The sequence below is a fragment of the Elephantulus edwardii genome, unplaced genomic scaffold (assembly GCF_000299155.1).
Source record: "Elephantulus edwardii isolate Elephantulus edwardi_28Jun2011 unplaced genomic scaffold, EleEdw1.0 scaffold00049, whole genome shotgun sequence".
Lineage (NCBI taxonomy): Eukaryota > Metazoa > Chordata > Mammalia > Macroscelidea > Macroscelididae > Elephantulus > Elephantulus edwardii.
This window is the reverse complement of record NW_006399799.1, coordinates 17,889,723-17,901,206: the sequence shown is the minus strand read 5'-3', so window position 1 is coordinate 17,901,206 and position 11,484 is coordinate 17,889,723. Positions and strand designations below refer to the sequence as shown.

Here is an 11,484-nt window from a genome sequence, read left to right as displayed (position 1 = left end):
CTTAGCAGTCCACGGTACCCTCAGAAACTTTTTCTTAATAGTGAAGAAAAATCTATATTAAAGGGTATAATATCCAATCTTCTTCAGTAAGTGCTTCCAGTCTTCATTTTGTGCAAAGCAAGTTGTGTCATCTGCATAACACACATTGTTAATGAGTCTTGCTCCAGTCTTGATCCCACATTCTTCTTCATATAGTCTAGTGTCTCAGATTATTTGTCCAGCATACAGACCAAACAGGTATGGAGAAAGAAAACAACCCTGACACACCACTTACCTGATCTCAAACCATGCAGTGCCTGTTTGTTTTGTTTAAACACCTGCTTCTTGATCTATGTACAGTTTTTACATGAGCACAATTAAGTTTCTCGCATTCCCATTCTTCTCAATGTTGGCCATAATTTGTTATGATTCATATAGTCAAATGCCTTTGCAGAGTCAATAAAACACAAGTGACATCTTTCTGATGTTCTTTGCCTTCACCTAAGACTCATGTGACATCAGCAATGGTGTCGCTTGTTCCACGGCGTCTTCTGAACCCAGCTAGAAATTCTGGCAAGATTCTGAAGCTCTGTCTGACATACTCTGGACATGTTACAAGGAGGGATGATGTTGGAGAGGGATGTCATGCTTGGGAGGCTGGAGGGACAGCACAGGAAAGGAAGACCCTAGATGAGATGGACTGATTCAATGACTGGGGTAATGAGGGTAGGTGTATTAGAGACAATGAGATTGGCACAGGACAGAGCAGGGTTTAAGGCTGTAGTCCATGGGATTGCTCTGAGTCGCAGGAGACTCGACAGCATATAACAACAAGATGTACAGCACCATACCTGGCAAACAATAGATTTTCAATAGAAAATGCATTGCCTTCCCTGCTTTTCTGGGGAAATTTCTGATTCTAATTCTTTCCATGGGATCTCTGTTGGCTTACTGGAGAAAGATTCGGCTCTGAGTTGGTTCCGGCTCCATGGTATAGAACAACAACACTTATTTCCATAAGTTAGTAGCTCCAAACAGAAAAGGAGATCCCTACCTCAGCACATAGCCCCAAAGAGATTACAGATGCACCAGAGTCCATGCATGGTGATATATACAACTCCTGGCTCCACTACTGCACTGCACTGTGTACTTTGTGATTTTAAAAATAAATCTGTCTTGTGCTCGCTTTGGCAGCACATACACTAAAAGTGGAACAATACAGAAAAGACTAGCATGGCACCATGCAAGGATGACATGCAAATCCATGAAGTGTTCCATATTAAAAATAAAAAAATCTGTCTCCTTACACCAAAACAACAAAATCCTCAAACTGAATGAATTGAAAAATAAATAAAATCCACCATCAAAAAACAAGATGATAGAAACAAACTAATGTTTATAAGTATTTTAAATTGTAGTTTTATGCCATAAATATAGTACATAGTAGAAAACATTGTCTATTAGCATTATAAAAGATATGTATATTGGAAACAATGTTTAAAAGCACTGCATGTCTTGTCATACTGCCCTAGTAAGCACTTATAATACAATATTAAGTAAATACAGTGAGCATCCTTGCCGGGTCCTTGATCACAAGGAAAATGAGAACTGAGGCACAAAGGGAGATTTGTACACCAGTGTTCATAGCAGCATTATTCACCATCGCAAGAACATGGAAACAGCCCAAATGTCCAACCACAAATGAACGGATTGAGAAATTATGGTACATTCACACGATGGAATATTACAGAGCACGCAGGAGCAATGATTTTGTAAATCACTACCTAACTTAGGAGGGACTGGAGAGCATTATGCTAAGTGAACTAACTCAGTCCCATAAAGACAAATACTGTATAAGACCATTATTGTAGAACAAGTATAAGGATCCAAGGGTGGGAGGGACGAGCAGAGAGATGAGGATGGGGGCTGTTATTCATAGGGTCGTACAATTTGATGGATGGAGGGAGAGGTGGTAGATAAAGGAAAATGGGAAAGATTCAGTGAGAAAAACAACTGTATATGAACTTTGTGAGTAAACCAGTTAAAAAAAAATAAAGCACTGCATGGAAACATCTTTTAGGACAGGCATTGCATCTGTGTATGTTTTCACTGACTAACTACTATGGTCAGTCTTTGCAATCACTTGTTATGCATCAGAGAGTTGGACAATGACTAAGGAGCACAGAAGGAGAATTGATGCCTTTGAGCTGTGGTGCTGGAGAAGAGCACTGAGGGTACCATGGACTGCTAGGAAAACAAACAGATTCATCCTGGAAAGGGTTAAACCGGGTGGGTGGCTCCTTGGAGGCAAGGATTCTGAGGCTCCGTCTAACATACTTTGGACATGTTGTAAGGAGGGTCCTTGGAGAGGGACATCATGCTTGGTAGGGTGGAGGGACAGTGCAGAAGGGGAAGGCCCTCTATGAGGTGGACTGATTCAGTGACTGGGGTAATCAGGATAGGTGTATCAGAGACAGGACAGAGCAGAGTTTAGGGCTGTTGTACACAGGGTCGCTATGAGTTGCAAGCGACTCAACGGCACATAACAACAACTATTGTCGGGAGGATGTTTGATCCTGTTAATTTATTTTAGAAGATTTTATGAAACATACAATATGATTTTGTTAGTAAAATTAAGACATATTTAGAAAGCTGTGGTTGTTTCATTCATAGAAAGGTGTGCTACTAAACCAAAGCTCAGGGCATCTTTGATGGCTTGAATCCATTAGCAGCTCCATGAGAGAAAAAGATGGGCAGTCAGTCTCCTGTTACAATTTACAGCTTTAGATCCCTAGTGGAGAGTCCATATAAGTCAGAACGAATTTGATGGCAACAAGTGGGAGTTTTTAATTTTTAAGATAAACATAGGGTATGTATTCCCAAAACAGGCAAAATGCATGATATTCTTAGTTAGATTTAAAAAAATCCCCATTCACTCTTTGTATGTGTAGATTTGTGTGTACGTGTGTGACCTTGAAGATATAAAACACAAACGTCCTCTTAAACAAGTCTGCATAGTATTGTTGTTGTGTCATTGTTATGTGCTGTCGAGTCACCTGCGACTGATAGATAGCAACTCTATGTACAACAGCCCTAAACCCTGCTCTATCCTGTGCCCATCTTACTGTCTCTGACACACCTACCCCCATTACCCCAGTCACTGAATCAATTCATCTCATTTAGGGTTTTCCTCTTCTGTGCTGTCCCTCCACCCTCTCAAGCATGACGTCCCTTTCCAAGGACTGGTACCATGGATTGCTAAGAGAACAAAAAGGTTCATCCTAGAGAGGATTAAACCAGGCTGCTCCTTAGAAGCAAGGATTCTGAAGCTTCCTCTGACTCTGACATACTTTGGAAATGTTTCAAGGAAGGACTGTACAGAATAAACTCTTTAAATACAAAGTAATTAGTTGTAATTATAAGTTAAGCATTTAACAGGCACTTCAACTTTGCAAAGAAAACAATAAATTAAAACTGTAACACTACATTTTTAAAACTGGCTTGAAATGGCTTCAACAACTAGAGCTAAGTGATAAAGAAACAAACTACTTCACAGGAATAGTCCCCACATTAGGGTCTCAATACAAAGGTAATCCAATCTGTCAAGTGCCCTTCTAACGCATTTTAAGAAGTAACATTATTATCAAGTGACTTTCACAATGGCCTCCAGTTGATGTTTATACAAATAAAACTAGACACGAGACATTCACTGGGAATCAGAATAGACACCCTATCCCAACAGACCCTGCACCAAGCTGAAACAGCTGTCAGACAAAGAGGAAAACCACTTAGAGTCACTATATGATACTTAGAACTGCAACTAAGAAGACAATGTGTAAAGGTTCACGCACTTCAACTGCAAGTCAACAAGCAAAATACACAGCATCAGATGAATCCAAACCAGCTCGGAGGGCTGAGGATCTATGTGGAGAGTACTATGTAACACACAGGATTAAATGCACAAATGATAAAGAAGAATCAGGAGTTACTGATTAGGGAAAAGAAATCATTCTAATCAGGTGTAGGTTCAACAGCAGCAAAAGCTAAAGAGATTAAGCAAAACGTTTCTTTAAGAAAAGCAAAACAAAGATGACATTAAAGATTAAAGGAAAGGCAAAGATAAATAAATGTTTTAAGAGCAGAAGAAAAATCAACTTTAATGCCAAGTCCCAAGACAATTAATGGCAAACAGGAGTGACAATATCCCATCTATTAAATAGACGAACATAATGAAATTAATATTGTTAAATTGTTAATAAATAGATGCTAAAACACATGCAAGAGTTAGTACAAATTTGAGTTTTTCTTCAAGAACACCTCCATTCTTGCTAGTTTCATAAATGGAAGTGGTATTTGCTATGACAACAGGCTTAAAAAAAAAACAACCTTCAAAATTCTTGGCCTAAAGTGATGGACAGTTTCTAAGTCTAAGCCCCAGAAATATTCAGTTTTTTCTCAACATCTGTCTCTAAAGATTATGAAGGCATCACAAGACACATTATCAGCCAGATAAATGATGTGTAATACGTTTCCCCCTGGGTGGGCTAGAGCATCTCTACTTACTGGAGTCCTCCCACTGGAGTAAGTGTAGCTTCCACGCAGAGTAATACAGAAATCCCAGCACCAGAAAGAGGCAGAGGGCTAGCAGCAGATTGCGTACAAATACCAAGAGGCCCATCTTCACATGATTTGCAATTTCCTACATGACCTAAAGAGAAAACAAATCATAAAAGATAATGTAATCATCTCAGTGATAATATTCCTATCTTAAGGATATCTAAAAATCTACTTAAAGTATTCAGAGAAAATACCGACATGAAAGATGACCGAGAATTCCACTGAATTTAAGGCATGACATCTTCCACTGTTAAATACAATCTCAAGAAACATCAGTCACCCAGCACTCAAGCCAGAAATCGGCTGTCACCCTCACTCCCCCTCTCCCTCATCCCTGACATCCAATCAATGGCTGAATTTTGAGAACATGACTTCCAAAATAAATTCCAAATCATATCCTCTTCCCACCACCTCTACCTCAACCCAAGCCATTACTGTATTCTTGTGCATGCGTTTATTTGCCTCCAAATTTACATTCTTCTCAAATCCACTTTAAACATAAGACAAGGAATGATCTTTCAATAATATAGAAGCTGATACTACTTCCTGCTTAAACCTGTTTTCTGCTGCAGCTGCTGCTGGGGAAAAATGACCACAATTTTGGCAGCTTAAAACAACACAAAGTTATTATCTTACAGTCCTGAAGGTCACATCTGGGAACAGGGTAGCTCAGTTAAGTCCTCTGCTTAAGCAGAGTCTCACAAGGCCAAACAAAACCAAGATATTAAGAGGGCTGTATTTCTCTAAGGAGGTTCTGGGGATGAATCTACTTCCAAGCTCAATCAGGCTGAATTCAGTTCCTTGCACTACTGTCAGACTGAAGCCTCATCTCTTCGCTGGCTGTCAGACACGGGCAGGCCTTTGCTCCTACAGGCTGCCTGTACTTTTTGCCATGCTTTCTATGTAGTCTCTCTTCAGCTTTGGTGAGTCAAACTCCTTTCAGTCTTTGAATGTCTCCCAGATCCCCTTCTGCCACATCTCTCTCTTAGGCTTCTGATCTTTACTGAATCCTGGGTTACTAAGTAATTTCCCTATTTTGAGATCTACAAGCTTTTGGTTAGCACTACAACACCAATGGACTACAATGCCATCACAGCTCCTACAGTACATACAACCTTAACTCAGTCAGTAGATGACATACAGTTAAACACTCAACTTGTAACTGAAAGGTTATTCGTTCAAATCCACTGAGAGACATCTTAGAAAAAAAGTTTAGCAAACTACTTCCCAAAAGATAACAGTCATTGAAATCTTAAAGGACCACAGCTGACTCCCAAATACATGACATCTTTGTGAGTCAGAACTGACTCAAAGACGACTGGTTTGAATCCTTAAATGGAACAAACATTTAAGTACTCAGTTACTAATAATCAAAAGGTTAACAGTTCAAATCAGTGGTACACTGGAAGAAAGACTTGCTTAACTACTTTTGAAAGATTACAGCCACTGGAAAGCATATGGAGCACATTTCTTTTCTGAAATATAAGCTGCCCTGAGTCAGAGTTAACATGATAGCAACAGAGTTTTGTTTTTTAAATATACTTTATGGTGAATGTTTACACAGAAAATTAGATAACAATCTATACAACCTGATCAAAAATCCTGGTGGAATCATGGTTAAGCACTCACTGCCTAAATGAGAGGTGAGCAAACCCACTAGATGCTCCATGGGAGAAAAATGTGGCAGTCAGCTCCATTAAGATTACAGCCTCAGAAACCCTATGGGCAGTACTCATAAAGGTGGCTGTGAGTTGGAATCAATTCAACAGCAGATTTGGTTTTGCTTAATAATTGCTATTAATTGTCAATAATTGTTCAGTGACACTGATGAGACATCTCACAATGTATCAACATTTTCACAATTTAGTTGTTCCATTCCCAGTAATCTTTGATTTAAAGTAAATGTTGACCACCTGATCTCAAACATGGATGATGTTTTTAAAGCAGCACAGAACTCACAGGTGACATTCTTTCTTCTACACACCAGTCTCTGTTATCTGGCTGAAAAAGGACTGACTTCTGGGAGTAGTTTTGGCTCAAAGATTAAAGGGTATTTCAAGGCTATATTCTGTCCTCTAGTCTAGTCTCAACTGGTCCAGTAAAAATGTAGGCTTTGTAAGAACGTGGGTTCTTGGAAGAACTTCACCTTTGCTACTCTTCCCCCTCCACTCTCTCGGGATCCACTCATGGGGGCCCTGGTCAGATAGTCTGTAGTGGTGGGGGTAGCCAGGCACTATCCAGTTCTCAGGCTTTCAGGATAGATGAGAACATGCTTTGTGTAAGATAGTTCCTATAAACTAGTATCTGAGTTTTTGGTTTCCTAGATATGACCAATAATTGTCTCTTTGTTGGTCACATATGAGCATTAAAGACCCTAGACACCCCTCACTAGGATGTACAAAACTAGGATGGAGAACAGAGATGTTATAAATGACAACAGCTGGTTTGAGTTGTTTCATTAGACTCTGATCTTAAAGCTTTCAGTAAACTACTTGACAGCCTGTGTCTAAAAAGTACCTGTACCTCACATATTGACCAGATTATTATTTGACATTATGCATTTTTGACAATAGTAAAAAAAACCTACTATCTGATTATTTTTCACATTGATGCTTTAGCAATTACAAGTGTCAAGGAATGAGATAAGAGTAACTTTGACTTTACTGGTGAAAATTATGTGTCATCTTGGCTGGGTCATGATTCTCAATAGCTCGGCCATTATGTAAAGATGTAATTTAGCACCATGACCATGTTATAATATGGCAGTTAAGATCACTTTTTGATCATATGTGGTCATTCTCCTTAACAGCAATTCTTACATAATGACCTGATCTTTGGAATCATGTTAATAAGGGAGAGAAGAGTTACTGTTATCTGTCAATATTTTACATACATACATATGCATATATATACAAACTCAAACTCAGTGCCATCCAATTGGAACCAGGTCATAGCTAATCCTCCAGTGGGTTTCTCAGACTATACATCACACAAAAGAAGACTGTCCACTATGCTCCCTCAGAACTGCAGGTGAATTCAAACTGCCAGAAAAGTGCAGCTTTTAAGTTAGTGAAACTACCTGTATAGTTTCATCAGAGCTCCCTCTATGTTGTTGTTAGGTTTGTTGAGTCAAATACAACTCATCGCCACTTTAGGAACAAAAGACCTGAACCCTTTCCTCTCCTCTGCCACCCTCATCATCTCTGACATCCTTGAGCCCATTCCTATAGTTTTTCCATCTCACTGGAGACTTCCTCTCCTTGCTGGCCCTCTGTCTTTCCAAACATGATGTCCCTTTCCAAGAAACAGCCTCTCCTAGCAAAATGTCCAAAGTATGAGAGATGAAGCTTCACCACGTAGACAGAGGAGAAAGGAAAAACCAAAAGGGATGTCAGAAGAGACTATGAAAACTGTATTAGAGAAGCCAAACAGAAGCAAGAGATGTCAAAGTAATGAGGTGAAAAGATTTCAAAGGGCAGCTCAAGAAGACAAAGCAGAACATTACAGTGAAATGTTCAAGGAGCTGGAGTCAGAGTATAAAAAGAGAAAAGAGCTGAAAAAAGGAAAAAAACAACTTTGAATCTCAAGTTTCAATACTCAGAGATGCTATGGGCCAAATCTTGAGTGATACAGGAAGCATCAAAATTGGGTAACCAGCAAACCCAAACAGCCCCTAGGCTTAGCCTCCAGATTCCACCAGGACAGCCTGAGTCAAAGCCTCATACCTCCTGCCAGACTCTCACTCACTTGCGTCTCTTCTCTGTGTTTTGGGTGAATTATTAAGAATTTAGGATCATAATCAGAAAGCCTGTAGGTTGCTATGCTCCAGTTGTGAAGAAGTGAACTGTGTCCAAATGCTGCTTCTATTGTGGGAGTAGGTGGCCTTCAGAAAACACTGTGCTTTGGGACCTACTGTCTGGGTGTCCCCTTAAGGTGGAAGTCCTCACATAAAAGTCCCTATTACTAAATCAAAGAGTCACTATACTAAAAAGAATTGGCTGACACTGAAAAATTTCAGGAAGTACCATTTGAACAGCCAATGGTAACTAAAGATGAAGTTAATGCACTGAAGACATCAGCAAAAAATAAGACCCCAGTAATCAATGGGATACCAACTGACATGTTTCATATATAGTTACACTTACATGCATTTCAAATACCAGCAGGATCATCCAGGGTGGTCAGGTTCCAGGGGAGCTTCCTGACTAAGACATACTAAATAAGAAGCAAGACTGACCATCCACTACTATAATAATGGTATGTGCTGCTGAGTCAGAACCAACTCACAGATGACCTGTCCAACAGGTTTTCAAAGGCTATAACTCATATGAGACAAGATTGCTTATCTTTCTCCCACAAAGAAGCTGGTGGATTGAAACCATGTGCCTGGGGGTTGACAGCACAAATTTTTACCACTAAGCCACCGGAGCTCCCAGTAATGGGGCATTCACTAAAATATTAAGAATACCAGCAAACCATTGCCTGATATATTGCCAGAAGATAAGGAAGGCTAGAAATGTGGGAAGTCAGGTCAACACCACAGCTGCTAGAAGGAAGATAAAATGATTTATGAAGATTTAGGAGCAAGCAAGAGGATGGCTTTTGAATGACAGTGGAAGAAATGAGGAATGAAGCTGAGACCACTTCCCTGGCTTCCATGACTCTCTATGCAGTTATGTATCCTGTGTTTAACAAGTTAATCTATCTGCAGCTCAGAAACTGAGAGCAGCTTTCATTAAGGCTGAAAAAAAAAAAATCCAAGTCTCACACAAGACATCACTATGAAAATTTTAGAGGGAAAAAAGTGTAGGATTTAACTTTTTATAGAGTTCCTTCTTCATATGGCAGCTGATGATGTAGACAAACATATGACTGAAAGACCAGAACCAGAATTCCAGGACCTAAATGGAAAGGCACGAGCACATCAACAAATTCTCAGGAAGATCCCAGAGGAGACCAAGGGCTGAGTATGGGTTTTACAGACAGTCAAGGATGTAGCTAGTGCAATAAAAGTACTTGATACAGTGAATAACGTCTTCAAGAAATACCAATACCAGAGCAGCAGGGCACTTGAACACCAAAAGAAAGAATTTGTAAAGTACTCCAAAAGTTTCAGTGATACTCTGAAACCTATTTTAAAGATGGCAAGGCAATAAACGTGTTTATAACTGCCAACCAATTAATTCATCAAACCAACTTGGTACTTCAGACCTTCAAAACTGTGGCCTGGAAGTTGAGATGTACTTCTACTGCAATCTCAGAGGTGCGTGGTTCAAATCCACCAGATGCTCTGCTGGAGAAGGAGGGACAATCTCCCCCTGTACCACTCAGATCTGATGTGACAGTACATGCACAAAAAAATAATAAAAATTTAATTTTTTTTTTAAATAAAAGACATACTTCCCACAGGCAATATTGAACTGCCTTTATCTGTAAATTTTAAAGTTTGTGTAAATTATCAGCCCCTTCTGAAGGGACCTAATCTAGGACGCTGAATGGGATTACTGTCCTTTTACACTATATTTTTATAAAATGTCGCTTAATCATAATCTCACACTAAAGATTTTGCATCACTTTTGCTATTATCATTCTTTTAAGAATTAGAAGCCACAAGAATTTACGCCTTAATGTGTCATTATATTTATGCCATAATGTGTCATTCCTTAAAAGAACTGTAAATTTTGGTGTTTGTTTCTGACATTTTAACTTGAATGTGATATGCTGCAAGATAATGTATTTTACAATATTTGGTAGCAAATATTTAATAAATAGTTTACATCTGTTAAAATAAAAAGACGAAGAAGATGAGGCTCGCAGGTTGGAAGGCACTAAAAATACAACTAGGAAAGAGATGCCTCGCTTCAAAGTAGAATGAACCTGAGCAAAGTACAAGTAATAAAGCTTTTAGTCAATAAACGACTTTCATTTGTTGAGGTGGCACAAATCAAAATGAGGAGAAGTCGCTGCCAAAATCCACCAATAAACTGGAATATGGAATATATGAAGTATGGATATAGGACACCTGGAAGGTGACAAAAATGAAGTGGAACACATAAAGATCAACATCCCATCCTAGACATTGTTGTTGTTGTTGTTGTTGCTGGGTCCCACCAAGCTGACTACGACTCATAGCAACCTTAAGAGAAACAAGTTGGAATCTTGCCGTATCTTTCACCATCCTCACGAACTCTGCCATGCTCTAGTCCATTCTTACAGTCACTGCGTAAATCCACCTTGCTGAGGGTCACTCTAGGCAATAATGAGCTGAAATAGATTGGTATAGGCCATTTTTATTTCGACAATCATATTGTCTACTACGCCAGAAACAACAAATTGAAGAGAAATGGCATTACAAAAAGAATATTTCAAGTTCTATCTGAAGTGCAATACTACCAGTGACAGGATAATATTCATACACATTAAAGGAAGACTTATTATAAGTATTCTTTAAATAGATGGACCAGTCATTAAAACTAAAGATGAAGAAACTGAGAATTTCTACCCCAACTTGTACAACTGGAAATCAATCAAATATGCAATCATGGTAACTAATTAATAATAACTAGTAGTTGGAATGTAAAAGTTGGAAACAAAGGAGAAGGAACAGAGGTTGAAAACTACGATATCAATGATAGAAATGAAGCCAAGGATCACATGACAGAATTTTGTACAATCAACAGCTTATTCACTACAAGTATCTTCCCTTTTTTATTCATTGTTGCACATTTTCTCCACTCCCAGCCCTTCCAGCATTGCATCCCTTGTTCCAGACTGTTCTCATACATAGAATGCATAATCATGTATTTCTTTCAGGCAGTTCTTTCCCTCATCTGTTCTAACGCAGTGTTCATTATGTATCCACTCTTTTCCCATTCCCTTCCCAACCCT

At 39.1% G+C, this 11,484-nt stretch overlaps 1 protein-coding gene and 1 pseudogene across 2 annotated transcripts in view; one reads left to right on the top strand and one right to left on the bottom strand.

Moving 5' to 3' along the window:
- ST3GAL3 (ST3 beta-galactoside alpha-2,3-sialyltransferase 3) overlaps window positions 1–4,657 on the bottom strand; it is a 370,474-nt gene extending 365,817 nt beyond the window's left edge. For both annotated transcript variants that reach the window (XM_006886554.1, XM_006886555.1), the window contains exon 1: window positions 4,543–4,657. In XM_006886554.1, the coding sequence (XP_006886616.1) occupies window positions 4,543–4,657 (115 nt within the window). The remainder of the gene's footprint in view (window positions 1–4,542) is intronic.
- Window positions 4,658–9,202: 4,545 nt separating this feature from the next.
- LOC102844866 lies at window positions 9,203–10,200 on the top strand (annotated as a pseudogene).
- The last annotated feature ends 1,284 nt before the right edge of the window (window positions 10,201–11,484 follow it).